This window comes from Pseudonaja textilis, chromosome 3, assembly GCF_049901715.1.
Source record: "Pseudonaja textilis isolate UNSWEBS1 chromosome 3, rPseTex1.2, whole genome shotgun sequence".
Lineage (NCBI taxonomy): Eukaryota > Metazoa > Chordata > Lepidosauria > Squamata > Elapidae > Pseudonaja > Pseudonaja textilis.
This window is the reverse complement of record NC_141992.1, coordinates 39862553-39880481: the sequence shown is the minus strand read 5'-3', so window position 1 is coordinate 39880481 and position 17929 is coordinate 39862553. Positions and strand designations below refer to the sequence as shown.

The 17929-nt window shown below is 34.8% G+C and overlaps 1 protein-coding gene across 2 annotated transcripts in view; it reads right to left on the bottom strand.

Moving 5' to 3' along the window:
* KCND3 (potassium voltage-gated channel subfamily D member 3) overlaps positions 1–17043 on the bottom strand; it is a 302322-nt gene extending 285279 nt beyond the window's left edge. For both annotated transcript variants that reach the window (XM_026713039.2, XM_026713040.2), the window contains exons 1-2: positions 16848–17043; positions 7728–8901 (exon numbers count right to left, since the gene is read on the bottom strand). In XM_026713039.2, coding sequence (XP_026568824.1) covers positions 7728–8833 — 1106 coding nt within the window. In that variant the 5' untranslated portion in view covers positions 8834–8901; positions 16848–17043. The remainder of the gene's footprint in view (positions 1–7727; positions 8902–16847) is intronic.
* Between the last annotated feature and the right edge of the window lie 886 nt (positions 17044–17929).

The following is a 17929-nucleotide window of genomic DNA, read 5'->3' as shown; positions in this document are numbered from 1 at the left end:
GCATTTGTTTTTGTACCTTAATTCACTCAGGACTAAAAAAATTATATTTTAAATTTGTTTTTAACGTTGGCAATCGACAGTGAAATACATCTTTTTAAATGGATGTGTTTCAAAAATATAATGCATTTTGGCCTCTTTGTTTCTCAAACTTGGTGACTTTGAGATGGATAATCTTGGCTGAAGAATTCTGAAGTTGGAAAACCATGTATCTTCAAGTTGCCAAGATGGAGAAACACTGATCTAACCTACATTCAGATCCTTTCTCCGGCAGGAATTGGTAAGGCTTGATAAATCACATCACTAATTGCCAGCTCTTTTTCTCATTTGTCAAATGAGAGTTAGAGCAGTCTACTTCAATGGCATGTCAAGCCCTTTATAAATAAAAAATATTGCATTTAGAATTCATTAATAATGCATTTAGAAAAAAAATTGCTGTTCAAAACCAATTGTGGCTTTGACTATTGTTTTTTAAAGACAAATCTGCAGACAAAGATTGCTGCTTTAGTATCATTCCTTTCTCTCTTATATTTTGGCAATGAACTTCACTCTAACCTCAAAGCATTTCACAAGATCATCATTTTGTATCTGCTTCTCTATTGCTTTCAACTTCTTAAAGGTTAGCAAAAAAATTATTTTATTCCAGTATTAAGGGTAGATGCTAATGTCATCAGCATCTTTCCTTTTTATACCTATTTAGTTGGTGATGTATGACATTAAACTCAGACTTATTTTCAAGTAAACAAGTTTATGAGTTTATTGAACACAATTCATGGGCCTTGGCCCATATTATTATTCCTTTAGTTGAAGAACCCTAAAAGAACTCAATTAAGCAAACAAACTAAATTTCTTACTATTTGTGTTTTGAAAAAAAAAAGAAGGTCAAGGATTAGGGATTAAAGCATGTGCATCCATTAAAGCATCCAATTACTGTTTTGCCTTGCTTGTATTTTAGTAAACTTTTTTTTTATATCTCATTTATAACTTAATGTAAGAAAGCTTCACCTACATATCCCCAATTATTTATAAATCAATCTGGTTTACTAACAAGAACAAGGGCAATGATACAATTACTCATATTGAATTCTTTGATGCATAAAATAAACCAACACTCTTATTCTTATTTTAAAGAACACATAAATTTGGCTGGTCCAAATTCATTTCAAAAATGCTAATTGGGCAGTAAAGTGCAACTGAGCCAATAATTTTGAACTGTTTATAAAAGTCAGAGAATTATTCAGATGCAAAATGCCATATCATTAACTGAGCAAGGTACAAACCAATTTGCAGTCCGCTAGAGAATAGGGCTGGATATTTTGGCAATGTACCACAGATAGAGAATTGCAAATATTTTATTTTTTATTTTATTTATTTATTTTGTCAAACAATTATTCGATAACAAGTATAAGTATAAACATGGTTATAAATACATGAAATGAATACGAATAAGAAAAAAAAAGAAACAATAGGACAGGGACGGTAGGCACGTTTTGGTACGATATATATATATTATATTATATTATATTATATATAATTACAAATAGACTCCTGCCAAAATGGCATCAGAAGCTCATTGTATAAGTTTTCCTAGCAGAAAGAGACTGCTGAATAACTTGGAAAGCAGCATTGAGCCTATTATCTAGGAACACTGCAACTTGAAGTTGTGTAGAGGAAAAAAAGCTTTATTACAAGTTTATAGTATTCAATAGTACTATATAGTACTACAATTATAAGTAATTAATTAATTATCAGTAAACAGTAGAAAATGTGTTTTCTTGTATTATAGTATGTGCAATTAATTATTCACTAGTCTTAAACAAAATAACATCTTATACTGAAGGAAAGATTAGAAATAGAAGAACAGAACAGAATACTTTATTGGCCAAGTGTGATTGGACACACAAGGAATTTATCTCCAGTGCATAAGCTCTCAGTGTATATGCAAAACAACAAAGTAATAATAATCATAATAACAAGGATAATAATCATAATAATGATACCAATGGGGTAGGCAGTAGAACAAATGAGAAGGATAAAGTAATATAGACATACTATATGGATTATATACTTAGACATAAGACAGAATTGTGGAATTCTGAAGCAGAAGCAGAAGAAGAGTGAGAGAAGAAGAATGATATTTACGAAATTTCAATTAACCTTTCAACAAATTAATATGGTCACCAATCAGACTTGCAAGGAAAGTAGACAGCAAGCTCTAGCAAAGACTAGGTCCTTCTGATCTACAACTCTTGTCTGTTTTTAATGACTTCCAGCACAGGTCTACAATAGTTAAGTTCTACCTTGAGTTTGGGATCAGAGTCTGAGGCTGGAGATCAATCACCATTACATAATAACCTAACATGGTAAGTATGCTGGCAACCATGATTTCTGAAAATTAGGGCTGGACTAAGAAGCAGAAGAAGAAAAAATCCAAATGCAAAATGCAAAACTCATTTTGAAAATAAATTTAAGATATATCCCATTCTTTGCCCATTTTGAAGGTAGCCCCAGCTAAATATCGAGATTGACAGATTTATGATCCTAATCCTTTCCCAGGATAGAAAGTATTGCCTGAATTTTTGGTTGCTTTACTCTCTACTATCTAACTGATAAGTGAAAGTCTCCTTTCATCTTTCTGGATTTGAGGTACTACTCTGTGGTGTATTTCACTTGATTCACTATGGGCCCCAAATCATGACAACAGGAAATAGGCTTTTCTTTTCTTCCTTACCGTAGAGGCAAACTGAAGAAGCTTCAGAGGACTAAGTGTAAAAATTATGAAGTAAAGTAATTACAACACAAAATTACCACTTGAAAGTTCTTTTCTGTGATTTATATGCATTTAGAAGGAGTGAAAAAAAATGTTTTAAAATAGAAATTGAAGTGTTAGATAGTTGACCAAAATCACTTTGGATAGTGAAATGAGTGGCATATAAATTTAATAAATAGATTGATTAATTGATCAATCAGAATAATTTAAATGAAACAAGATTACTCCATTTTAAAGTTTTGAAAAATAATGTGATATGATCAGGGGTGGGATTTACATCTGGTTCGCCGAACTGGTAGTTGAACCGTCTGGCTGGCCCTGCTCACCCCACAGTGCCCCTCCCAGGAGTCTTCATGCAGCCTGTTTCGGATGCAGGTAAATGCAGGGCCCACACAGATGCAAAAAATGGTCATCCCAGAAGTTCCAGATGTCTGGAAATGAGCCTTGTTTCTGGCTTCTGGAGGGCTTCTGGAACCCAGGAGAGTCCGTTTTTGCCCTCCCAGAGAAAAGGAAAGCCTCCAGTCTCTGGAGAAGGCAAAAAATGGCCCTCCTGGAAGTTCAGAAATCAGCATGTTGCTGGCTTCCAGAAAGTCTCTGGAGCCTGTGGAAGGCCGTTTTCATCCTCCCAGTGGCCCGAGGGAAGCATCCTGACTCTGGGGAATGTGAAAAATGGCCTTCCCGGAAGTTCCTGTAGGCATCCCCACCATGGCCACACCCACCCAGCACCAGGCACTGGGATTTTGAATCCCACCCCTGGATACGGTCCTATAAAATAAAGAAAGATCTTTAGGATGAAATGGTCTATTTTAAAAATAACTTTATTTTATCTTATGTCACATCAACCAACTCCAGAATGAGTCTAGGTTTCTCACAATGCAATGATCAGAATAAAAATAAATAAATAAGAACAAAATAATATGCAACAACAACAAAAACTAGAAAAGGAAAAACAAAACAAGGACATCCAGCAAGTGGCTCCAGTTGCCACAGCTCAAGAAAGCCTTCTGGAATGTCATCAGGCTGGAAGTCACCCAGGTCTCATGGGGAAACTCATGACAGAGGGACACTATGACATAAATTTGCATTTCCTAAGTCCTAGCAGGTAACACTATTTGATCAAAAGAATTTGGACCATACCAACCCCGACAACTTGCATCAGTGGGCAGACATCATAGAAATCATAAAGAGAAACTGTGCAAATAATATATGATTTTTATCGATGGAATACTAACCAGGATTCAATGTAATGCTAATTTCCATAAATTAATTAGGAGCAGAAGAGGCAGATGTGTTTAAGAATTAGATCTGAGAAATCTAATTTTTTTTTAAAAAACTGCGTGTCTTAATACCTTTGTTATATTATGCATGATTTTGACCTGCTATTTAATTTACAATACTCTTTTATTCAGATGTTCTAATAGCAGTAGGTTGTTGGTTGGAATTTTTTTTTTTTTGCTTCTTTGCTTTGTTTTACTGGTGAAGTAAAATCTGGATGGTACACAATTTGAAATAAACTTTGGACTGTAATCTTCCTAATATAAGTTGTAGCTGATTTGTGAAATGCTCCATTCAGATGCTAGTGAGACTCTAATATCCCAAACCTGAAAGGTGATTTAAATTAAGAATCAAATTAAATTAAATTTCTAATTAAAGCAGAAGATTATTACAAGGATTTCAACAAATTGATTTCAATGTTTAAAGATTATGATATAGATTTTAAGTTTTGAAAGTCCAAATGCACCAATGTTACTTCAAAGGCAAAGACAAATGTTTCCATTTTACCTTTGAAAGAAATCCAAAATAGCAAATGCCATACTAGTTCCTTCAGAAGTTCAGAAATGCCATAGCAACCATCATGGTATAGAGTTGCCCTTTACAAATCTTACAAGACAACATGGTACTTTCTCAAAAATCAACAGGAACACATAACTGTAACAGCTTCTGGGAGAAAGGGCAAGTAATGACATATTAACAGAAAAGGTGTAATGGAAAGTGAAAAAAGTAAAGAAGTTTGCCCTCCATGTATTATTATCTGGTGTTTTGACCTTATAAAAAGACCTTTATAGTACAAAAAGGTCTTTAAAAGATCCCAGAAATGCAGACTGTACAGCTGATGCTTCAGCAAATTATTCCATTTAAAAATCAGACAAATAATACAAGTAGGTACATGCATTAATCCCTGTTGGAAGATAGTAGTTTGCAAAAAGCTTAAAATGATCAGCCTTAAATGTTAAATATCCTATTTTAGTGTCTGCCATTTTTTTAGCCTGCTCAGTGAGCTTAACACCACTGCTATAATTTATATGATTAACCTTGTCGAAGAACACTTTAGAGTGCTCAAGAAGATTCACTCTGGACTATCATTATGTGCAAAAAGGAAAGGCACTTTATGTCTGAGAGTATTTCAGTTAGCTAAACACAGAATTAATGGTACTGTGGAATCATTCCCTGTATATTTGGACAAGTTAGATACATTTCATTTCCTGTCCTGATTCCCATTGAAAAAGGAAACAATAGAAATCTCAGTAGAAGATAGTAGATGTAGCTCAGGAGTGAACTGTGGAGTCAACTTGGTTGTTGTTTCATTAAAAACATGTGCAAGCAAATTTTATTAAAAAATATAAGAAGAAAACAAAAAGATCAGAGCACATCCTTTACATTAGCCAATACCCAGATAAGCAAGGATTAACATCAGACAAACAAGCAGAAAACAATAATGTGACCAGGTAAAAAAATGACACCCCATCAACACTGGCAGGGCAAGTTACTCTATATAAACAAACAGCAAATCAGGCACTCAGTAGCACTGATGATATTACCTAGTTAAAGAATGAAATGTCTGAAAACAAATAACGAAGCTTAAAGAGCACTAAGGCTTCCAACAATAGAAAGTTTTTTCTTTCCAAACATGTTTGTCAGCAACCTTAAATCTTATTTTAAGTACTATGAATAGGAGCTGTGTAGCCTGGCATCATTTTCAGATTCATTTTTACATTCTATGAAGCGTAAATGAGATATACGAGTTTTAAAATGTACAGCTTAATATAAAACATATGGTGCCATATAATGTTTACCACAGATGGCTCACATGCTTTCCTCATCTTTGAATTTGTAAGAATTTTCAATTGCCATGTGTAAAATGTATATGTTTGCATAATATTATTAACTTTTACAATCATTTAAAACCATCCTAAATGATAACCACATTGTCCTTTAAAATACTGTATTTCTTTATATTGAGAGTAACATTTGAAATTATATGCAATTTTGAGGTTTACACCTGTTTTTGTTGCCGTCTTGCAAATAATTGAAACAAATAATTTTAAACATATTCTCACAAAAGAAGCCAAAATGCAATGAAAATAAATTCTAGCATATATTTTAAATTCAAGATGCCCAAAGTGATTACTTTTGTATAGCAAGCTTTTGAATCATTTTTAAACAAAACAAAATAAGGAGATGGCCATTTATTTGAGTGAAGTGCCAAATGTTCAATTTTCACATTTCTGTATTTTCCAAATATTTTCATTTCTCTAAAGCATAATTGGTTGCCCTTTTAGGAGATAAATTATATTTAATCATTTCAGCTTATAAAGTTCAAGTTTCTTTGCACATAGTGAATATCAGAGGTGGTATTCAGCAGGTTCTGACCAGTTCTGGAGAACCAGTAGCGAAAAATTTGAGTAGTTCAGGGAACTGTGAAATTCCACCTCTGACTGGAGATCTTACAGTATCCTTCCCCTGCCACGCCCGCCAAGCCACACCCACAGAACCGGTAGTAAAAAAACTTTGAATCCCACCACTGGTGAATACTCTTAATATAAAGAGAATGTTACATGGTGTTTGATGATCAAACATTAGAAAAGCAATTGTTGAAGTATAATTTAAAATCAAGAGCCATACAATCTAGATAGAAAATTTATTATTGTTTGTATTGTTCTTTTGGTGATATACAAGCCCTGATATTGTATGCAGAGGTTACAGAAGAGTAACTGTCTTTAAATAACTTGAGAAAAAGCAGCTAAAGTTGATTAATTATGCTATATGAAATATTTTTCCACTTAAACTTTCGTATACATTCAGTTTATAAATGTTATCTATCCTGTTCTTCCTCCAAAATATTGTTAAAACATGAAAAATGCTGACCATGAATTGCTAGCAACAATAAAACTGAAATAAATATCCATGACACCACTAACAGGTAAGGGCAATGGTTTACTATTTGTCTTTTCATATTCCGCCCTTTCCAAGTTTTTGTATTTTATTTCTTAAGTCAGTTCTTGCACTGAGCAGAAAACAAATTGAGTGAAGAAATTCTAAAAGCATGAGAATGCCCCTTGTTTGAAATAAGGAAGAATGAAATAATACAAGGGTAAATAGTGTCAGTACTCTTTGAAGCTGACATTTTTAAGAGCGACTCAAGCTCTTTAAAATGAAATATTTGATTTCAAAGAATGCAAATGTACACTCCTATTTGCTCTGTAACCATTTGGTTTGTGCCTGCTCTCTTTTCCAGTTGAATTAGACCATATTCTTTTGATTCCAGTTTTAATTAATCACCATCTCACCTTTTGTCAAAAGCAGTGTAAATAGGATTTTAATAATCCCATACTAGAAAAATATTATTGAAACCAAAAGAAACTATTTGTACAGGCCGCTCATATCCAAAATGAGAACAGGAAGAAACTACAAAGATTCCAAATTAATTAATTAACAACTGATTTTCCAAAACATTTTGCCCTATCCTCTCATGCTATAAAGTAAGTTTGTCCTTTTCTAACTGCAAATATAAAATGGTGATTTGTTGTAACTAATGTACATGATAGAACAATCAAAAGAAGAAATATTTTTGATTTATTCTCTTGGAGGGGTAGAACAGATCAGCTACCACAGACAATTCTGAAACTCCACCAATCAGTAACCTTTTTCTTTGCTAAATAAAGAAAAATATAGTACTTACCCAAGAGTTGTCATGGTGACAATAGTATACCAAAATGATGCTGGAATACTAGTGAACTTGCTGGCTGAAGATCCTTTCTCTGCATAAAACATCACAGTAGCAAAGATAATAATTGCCATTGTGAGTGAAAAGAGAAGAAAACCAAGCTCAGAGGCACAGCTCTTCAGTGTGTACCCCAAGATTCGCAAGCCTTGGGAATGGCGGGAGAATTTGAAAATCCTGAATACCCTGAAAACCCTCAGAGTCACAAAAGCTCCACTGACATCCTCATTGCCAGTCATCACCAAACCTATGTAGTAGGGCATGATGGCCACCACATCGATGATACTCATCACACTCCTGATGAACCGGTACCGGCTTGGAGCTGCAAAGAGTCGCATCAGGTATTCAACTGTAAAAATCATAACACAAGCTGTGTCCAAGCAGAAAAAAGCCATTTCATACCTCTCCCCGCATGGCTGTTCTTTGTTGCCAGATATTGAGCCACATGGTACGGTCTCCACCACATTGGTGATCACAGAAACAGCAATAAAGAAGCCTGTGACATAATAAAAGACTAAGGCTAAGGTGCTAGTATGAGGGTTCTCAAAAGCTCGCCACATGGTCTGTCGGAAGCTCAGGGCTGGCATAGAGTCTTGGTTATTCTCAGAATCTGCATCATCCATCAATCGCTCAGCATTTTCCCGCTTTCTATCCTTGTACTCTTCATAACAGCAGTCCCCGATGATATCAGGCAGGATTCCATAAAAAGCAAGTTCCTCATCATAAGCAGAGATACACTCATACCTTGGATAATGTAGTTTACCAGTTCTATAAAAGTTTAAGATACACCTAAAGACATCAGGATCCCGGTCAAAAAAGTATTCCCTGGTGTCTTCATTAAAGAAGAATTCTTTTTCTGTGCTGCCAAGTAGAGTATCAGGGTATCTCTCCAATGTAGTCCTCCATGTCTGGAAACGCCGGCCACTCACATTGAGAATGATCAGCTCATCTTGGCGCTTATTTTTTTCTGATGGCGCTAGTGGCATGGGACAGTTGGCCACTGGCATCCAACCTATGGCAGCTGCCCTGGCAAAAGGAAGCCATGCTGCTACACCCGCTGCCATGATGGATCTGGTCTCAGGATGGAGGAAAACAGTTCTTCAAGATGTCCTTGGCTTCAGTTCAAATCCATCTAAAAATACAATTAAAAAGACAGTGCAAGATAAGTGCCATTTTTTGCCATCTGTGTAATGGTTAAGTGTAATTCTCTCTAGCAACACTTAGTCATGGTGAAGGGGTGGGAGGTAAGAATACAACAGTCTTTGAAATACAATATTTTAATGGTAACAAATGCACTGCAGGACTTCTTAACATCTTCAAAAGGACTCCTGGAATTTAAATCAAGACTCAAGAAAATCAACTGCTAGAAGCTTGGTGTTCTGGATAAATACTCTGACTTTAAAGTACAAAAGTATCAAGCATATTAAAATAATCATTTTGGATTAGTTTGTTTCATGCCCCTTTGCTCGTTCATCCAAAGGGAGTATAAAGAAAGGGGGGCGGGGATTGTAAGAAATACAATAGGTAGCTGGATTGTGTAGTTTCTCCTCGCTTTCCCTTTTCAAATTTAAACCTTGGTAATCCAATGAATTATTGTTTAAAATAGGCATGATAATCAGCATAAGAAAGTTATGTCATTATTATAGGTAAAAATTTTGAATAGCAAATTATTCTTCATTAAACTCAATTTAAAGTGGTACCAACATGTTAATTTAAATTTGCTTCCTCATAAACAAGCTTAAAATTGCTTTCCCCAAGAGTAAAGGCTGGGCCCTATCTGAAAAAAACTCCACTGATATTAAGCTAGGCATTCCACAATGTGTGTGGAAGAACCATTCTTACTAGAATGCACATATATGTATATGTAGAAATAGGTTGGAGATATTATTTGGTATGTTTTTGTTTGGTTTGGTTCAAATCCACCATAAAGTGTTAAGCACAAATGAAGTGAGAGTAATTATAACAGCTTAGCAATTATCCAGCACATTGCTAAGGTGTACACCATTGCACAGATTTTTGATTAGGCAATTGACTTTTGTTAGCCATCAAATGGTTTTGAACAGTATTTGAACAATATTTGTAGCATAGTGCTAAACCATTATAACAGACCATCATATCAGACTAATTTCCCAAGAACTTAGGACTCTGAAGCATTTCAGTGAATAGACTCTCTGAAAAGGGCTCCTGAGCCCATAAACTCACATGTCTTCCTTGTAACTTTTCTTTCAGGGTTGGATTTGGTTTTCAGAATCCTCAAATGCAGACAGCTACACAAATGCCAGATATGTCCAAAACCCCAACTCTAGAGAACCAATGGATTTCCAATTTTAAACCAATTTTAGAATATTCCCATCATTGAGACACCCACTAAGAAAATGCAAAATCTATAGCCAATATATGTTACTCAATATCCAACTATAGAATCTTAACCTTGCTAAAATGTGAAGTCATCATTTAAAACTGCAGTCATATTCTTTTCATAGTTTACCTTTCATTTCCTTTGCATTTACACTCAAATATGCACAATCTGTTTATTTATTCTATGTATTTGGATGTCACATTTCCAATTTATGGTCTGTAAAATGATGTGCAATCAATAAGATAATCTAATTATTTAAAGACATGAAAGCTTAGCAATATACATGCAAGTCTTGCTGGCACTCTGATTGCTCTTGAGTTGGATATTCTTAGAAATCTAAATTATATGCAAATAAATATACAAATTTTATAACATGAATAGTTTTATGAAAGGCAACAAAACTGACAGTTTTAGCAAAATGGCAGAGCTTCTAGCAAACAGCAAGGAATGCTATTAAATTGTTGACTAACATCTGACCAGTTGCATGACCAATTTTAATAGCATATTACAAAAATTGGATAGAAATATAAAGCTAAAGAAGTGAAACCATATATTGAAGTGAAGTCTTGAATCTTAATGTTTGGCTGGCAGGATTGCTTTTCTTCACCTGTTTGAATGAGATGTTCCCAGTTATTCCCAGATACCTGTCTATCAATTATATAATTGACATTTCAAAGCTATCAACAGTTTTCAAAAGCTTCTTTACACATCTCCTATCTAACAAAATGATACTGTTTTGTTACTTAATATATAACATTCAGGGTTCCATGCTCAGGTAATCCTGTTTGGATTATTATAAAGTATTACAAATGGGGCTATTTCTGAAAATACTGCAGCAGTTTCAGTAAGTACATAATATCCCTGTAAGATCAAGTATGTAGAAATCAGGGGAATATTTTCATAGCACCACTGGCCTTCATTCAATTGCAGATCCAATTTGAAAAGTTGGTTTCTTACTTTTAAAACCTTTCTGGACTTCAGATCTTAGTATCAAAAAAACTACATGTTCCCAACCAAACCTTGATGTTAGCAGAACAATTGGTTTTTTTCATGTTTAGTGTATTTTTATGAAAGAAAAGTCACCACTCAGTTATGGAATACCCTCCTCAGAGAGCATACTGTAATGTCTTTATGGCATAAGACTTTTATTGTTACATTTTCACAGCACATTCCTGAGTGTTTTTATAGTATTTTAGTTCTAGGCATTTTTTTTAATCCCTATGTCTGCTTTTCAAATTGTTGCAATGTTTGGAAGTCTTGGTTCCCTAATATAAAATGGGCTTATGATTTTGCTGTTACAGTAGTTATATTCTAGGGATGCAAACATATTCAATTTGAAGATTTGACTAAAATTTAATGCAGAACATCAAATCAGTTTTGATGTCAGTTAATTGAATCAACAATTCAGTTGAGTTGTACATATTGTACATATTGAATTTACCTGTTAAATAGATAAAGTTGCCTATCCAAACTGAATTGACTTCATTTCCCAAATCAAGTTAACAATTTAAATTAGATCATACCTAATAGCATGTGTTTACTATATTCAATATTTTGTTTACTCCCCTAACTTTTCAAAACATATGGATTATTTGTTTTCATAACAATATATAGTCTCTTTCCCTATGCATGTAAATGTAGTTTGGTTCATTATTTGGTCCATCAGAACTTCATTGTACCATCAGATAGCTTACATGTATAAAGAGTTCTATAAGTATATTTTGACAGTGAAGGAACTGACGTCAATGTATCTTTGAAATGTTAAATAAGAACCGAAAGTATCACTTTTGCTAAATCACTGCAAAACTGTCTTTAAAACAATTATCTGGCAATTAAACAATTCAATGATACAATTTTTAGAAATAAAATCTGCTGAAATGCAGGATGGCAAACTAGTGAAGAAAAGCTAAGCCAAGTCCATGATTTATTTATAATTGATATTAGATTTGTGTGTCATCCATCTCATCTAAAGTTATTTATTAATTATGTTAAATTTACTTGCTGCCTATCTCACCATGGGGCAACTCTATTCCATATACCATACAAATGTATATGTTTATTTTAATACAATAAATATTTTGAGAATTGAAATATTGGAATAGTCTTGAAATCACATTGTTAAAAAGAATTTGTGTGCTTCCATATACTACTAGTAAAAGATAGCACATTTATTTTCAAATTAGCAAGGGAAAACAAAAAGACAATTCAAGGCTTTTATTCATTATCAGGAATAAAAGCAAAAAAGGTGAAAGGTGAAAGATAATGTATTAATTCATTTAATATCTTAAAAATCAAGGTATTAAAACAAAAGGTCATATCAATATTTAAACCACTTGTTAGAATTTTAGAATTAATCTCAATTTCATGCCCATATTTATTTGCAAGATTCCACATACAGGCATAATTTGGTGTTTCTTTTAACAATTAAGGTGATAAAATGACAGCTCATATGTATTAAAATATGAAAAGAGCTCCAGTTTTTAACCATCAGCTGTCCAGTTCTACCCTTCTTTCAAGAGCAATAGGAATAAGGCATGCTTTTTTTACATTTTACAATGTGTAAGATAAATTCTAAAATGATAATAACCACAGAATTTTGAGATTTATTTCTTAATAGATAATGCTCGTCTAATTTATTAAAAATGTCCTTACTATGAGATACAAAGTGAAATCTAGCATATGGGCTTTTAGCTTATTACCAGAATATAATCCTAGATTTGAAAATGAGAGCTGAACATACAGTAGAATTTGGAAAATATGAATCCCAGAAAATTCTTATGAAGTTTTACAAATACATCTTCACTAAATCAAGAATATCACCAAGATATAAAAAGTGAAACAAATAATCTATTTCATCCCTAAAAGAAGAAACCCCACTGATACAAACTTTCTAAAAAAACAGGCTGCACCAACTGAAATTCAGCTGTGAACAGAGAAACATACCACCACATCAAAAGTTTAATTCAATGTAATTCCTAAAATAATTTCATCTGTTAACTGAAGTTCCAGTATATTGATCAGTCATAGGATGGCTAACGGTAAAGAGTAGCAGATAAGAACAATTCGAATATTCTTGTAAGGTTTCCACTATGACATTACAGCCTACCTTTTTGCTGACAGACTTTGTGCCTGTGAAACACTGTGTCGAATCATGCAAAACAGTTTAACCACTTCCACATCACTTGTCTTCACAGGATTTTAGGCATTAGTCGACAAGACAAAGTACCAGACACTGAAGTTTTTAATAGTTTTATTAGAACATGTCTACCATCACTCCACACACTTCTGATGAAAGTACAAATGGGCAGGGAAGGTCTTGTCATATGTATACCAAACAAGTACATACCCAAGCAACTCCTTTTGGGGAACTTTCTTCAGGAAGAGGCTCGCATGAGAAGAAATAGTAAAAAGGCACAATAATGGCCTCGCTGACATCACTTGATATAAACACTATCACTGGAAGTGCTGGCACAAAACCATTTTGTAGTCTCATCCACAAAGGCAGTCAAATTTATGAAGCCAAACATACTACTGAAGCACAATGTAAGTGCTAGCCTCATAAGACCAAAGCCACTAGTACAGCAACTACAGTATCTATATATGCCTGTTCAACATGTGCAAGAACATTCATGCCCAAATTGGCCTGATCAATCATCACAGCACATCTAATCTTAACATGATTATTAAAAAAAAAAAATCCACACTGTTAAGGCCTTCATCAATGATGATGGATGAACAAGAAGTTTCTACAGTTTTGCTGGCAGAGTCTCCAGGTCAAAAAAGAATCTTAAATATAGTAAAAAAAAAAAAAAAGAATGATTGAATGAGCACAGTTAATGCCGAAGCATTTAAATGGCTGATTTTTGAGATTCTCTAGTCAAGAATACCTATTAAAAAAATACAGGGCTAGAGGCTGACATCTAATCTCCCAAAACAAACATGGCACAATCCTGTAAACTAATATATTGCATTAAATCTTTCACCAGAAGACAATATTAATGGACTATTAAAACCAATAAAAGAAGCTGAACATGATCAGTTGCATCATTAAATATGTTATGAATTCATGTTATTAATAAAGGAAAAATCTTAGAAAGTGTTTCAACTTTCTTATAAGGTACCCTCCTGATGTACAAGCAATGCATATTTAGAAGCAATTCAGAATCCAGGGAATCCATAAAACTACTTTGGCACACATTACTTTGCTTTACCAACGGATGGCAAAGTTTCATAAGGTTGTTCACCTCACTGCACAATTTAACATAATTTGGTTGTCAATATATTTGAGCTAAATGTCACTCTAGGATACCAATAGTAAACAAACAAGCAAGTGGTGCATAACTATTTTAGATAGATGTTTTAATAGCATTAGCTTATCACAAAAAATCCTTCTCCTTCCAACATATGCAAATATATATATATAATGCTGACAATGATAGAATATTGTAAATCAACTAGAATAAGAATGCAGTACATTCTACAGGTTTTTTTCCCCAGGCATTAAATGCAACAGGAAAGATGCTATTACAGTTTGGATAAGACTCATATTAACATCACTTGAGTACTTAAAAGCAACAACAAATAGGCATAGTATATTGTATATGTGCCTACAAAGATAGTAATAGATGATTTGACAGAAGGATCTTTTTAAAAAATCTAGTAGTCTATTGATAATATTTTTGAGTAGAGGAATGTATCTATATGATTTAAACAAAATATTAGCTAACTGTCACAACATTTCTTTTCTTTTTCTGCCAGTAACAAGTATCATGCCATCATTAAAAAAACCCCAAGACTAAGCAAAAGCTCTTTCTTTATTTCAAGCTTTCTTCAAAATAATTTGTATTTTTTGGCCACTCCATTGATTCTTAAATAGACATGAGTCATCTTTAAGCTAGGGCTGTTAATAATTTGATTTCTACACTGAGAATATAAATCCAGTCTTTGCTTAGATCCATAGCACACTGGAGAACTTTATGAAGGAAACAAATAAAGGAAATAAATGATGGATTCTCATTAATTTCTGCCAATTATCCAAAATTTGGGTGTCCCTGAAAAGCATATGTAAGTCCCCACCCCCATTTTTACAATAAATACAATTTATTTCTAAACAGACAATGATAATCTAAAAAAGAAAAGACTGGGAGTTTCATGAGGTAAATTTTAGGTTTATAATAAATACATACATTAGACTGCAGCTTTTTGGTCTGGATTCTTTTTTGAAAGATCACACCTAGTATCATTTCATTTAAAATGCAAATTGTGTTCAGATGAACTTTTTGCACTTTCTTGCAATTAGATTGCCCTCTTCTCCTCCCAGATGATAATATATCTGCTTACAAGAGTTTCCATTTATCTTTCTTTAACTGATGTACCCAGCGTGAGCACAGTTTAAAGTAACGAAATAAAGATATGCCAACTTTCATCTTTCCAAATTAAGTACTACACACAAATTATAACCAGCCCAATATATTTATTTAATTATATTTCATATTTTGTAACTTCCTATCTTCCTTGAGACATTATATTGAAGGAAAATATTGTTCTCATATTATTTGTAGTGGGGGTGTGGCAAGATACATATACAAGGAATGATAGAAAAAAATAAATTAGGGAATAGATTTGAACATTCTTTCCTATCTCTAAATTCTCCACATGAGATTTTAAAAAGCAGGAAATAACAGGACAGGAAAAATAGAGAAGGAGGCTACTACTGAATTGCTTAATTTAGTTTTGTTCAACCTGCTGGGTTAATTGAGACAGGCAGCCAACTACTCACCTTGGGGATATATTGAATTATATTTTGAATTAATCTGGAAATTCTAGCCAAGCATTTTAACTCCCCCCACCCCTCTTGCAGGGAATCAGCTTTAAAATATTTCTCTACAAAGCAGCTTGAAAAACAAGGATTCTGGAAAGAGACTGTGTGCTTTAATTTCAGAAATAAATAAATAAAAAAATCTTTACTATTATACACCCAGCCTAGACACAGATGGGATAGAATGGAATAAGGACAGGAAAATCTAAATTACCTGTTGGAGCCTTCCCACAAAGCAAGAAACCAAAATGTTTTTTCTCCTGCAAGCATCTCTTGAACCCAGTGTGGGTGATTCTTCTCTTCAGCCCCTACATATACTCCCCACCCCCCCCACCCCCCCGCACAAAACAACATCTCTCTTTTTCAGGAAAACTCCATTTTTTCCACCTCCTTTTGGTCTTTGCAAAATTTTATCTGAGACATCTAGAAATTTGAGTATCCTTGCCCTGTGAGTTAAAGAAACTCCAAGAAAGTAATGTAAGGGTTACAACAGGACTGGATGACTTTGAGAAACTAAGACACATACATTGCATGTGATTTGGGCACACTTCGCTGCTTCCCCCCCCCCCCTCCATCTCCCTCAGAGATTCAGCATTCACTTAAGCAGTGTGTGTGTGTGTGTGCATGTGGAGTTAGGCAGAGGGACCTGATCTGGTATTAGTAAGGAAGATTAGCAAAATAAAACAGAAGTGGAAGAAGAAAAGGAAGACATTGAAGGGAAAGAATCTTGTTCCTTGGCATCCCTAATTTTGCTTCAGTTTCTAAAAGCATCTACAGTCCGACAAGGAAGACTTAGAAGAAACGATAGAAAGTGAGGGGAGATAAATCTCTCCACTTGCCCCCCTCCCCCTCCGCGTCGACCACATGCACTCCTTTTCTCCTTGTGTGCCCATTCCCTCACCTTCTGGGTAACGAGCTCTCTTGCCATACGATTCCATCTTCTTCATGGGAACCGGTTCAGCAGATGGGCTGAAGCATTACCATCCAGATGCTGAAGGAGCTTACTCTAGCTGCCCAAGCAGAAGAGGGCGGTCCCAGGAAGGGGGAGGCGCTTGCCAGGGGAATCTTATCCCATTAGCTCGGCAGGCACGGAGAGGGTACAGGAGCTGGGCGTGCTCTTGCGAATGCGCCTGGATGCCTCCTCCCACCCTCGTGTTTCTTTGTCGTTCTGAGTTGATCTCCGCTCGGTTTCTATTTAGTAGATAGGTGGCGCCGCCCTACCAAGCTTTCCTAGCATATGGCCCGCCAGCCCTAATGCTGCTCGTTCTCCAGCGAACGTCTCAAGACTTTTTCAGCACCTAGAGACGCTGGACAGTTCCATTCGCCGAGCCTTCTTTCCCGCCGAACGCTTCACCCCATTCCCAGTACGTATTCCAAGATGTCTGGTGCTGTTTTTGAAAGGGCGTTCAGAGGAAAGAAGGTGAAATCGAGTAATTAGGCAAGAAGCAGACTGAAATCTCCGAAGAGTAATAGCGACAAGGAGATCTCAAAGGTCTTGCTTCGGCACTGATACAGGAAATCAAGGTCCGCGAAAAAAGCGATTCCTGAATTCCCAGCAACCACGTTCTTCTTTCTATCTACATTGCCAGAAAAAAAAAGAGAGGCAGGTTTGACTTTTTAAGCAATAAACTGAGGCAGTGTTCTTGTGGAAACGGCACTGAGTTTTCACAGAAACGATCGCAGGATGTTGTTGCTGTTTTAAGATAAAAGTAATTTTCAGCCCCTGGTTTTAAATTATATGGTAGCAGGGATATATTAGATTCTGACTGCTACTTTGATAAGGGTGATTGAGTAACATACGAAAGCAATCCAGGACGGTTAAATGGTAATCTTCCAGAAGCAACTAGTGACAAAGATTTGCTGAGTGCTGACTTTTCACCAGTAGATGTCACTCAAGATTAATTGCTCTAAGACAGGTTGATCTGAAAAAGTGAGCTGCAACTCCTGAAAAGTTATGTTTTTAATAAGATTTGTTAGTTGGAA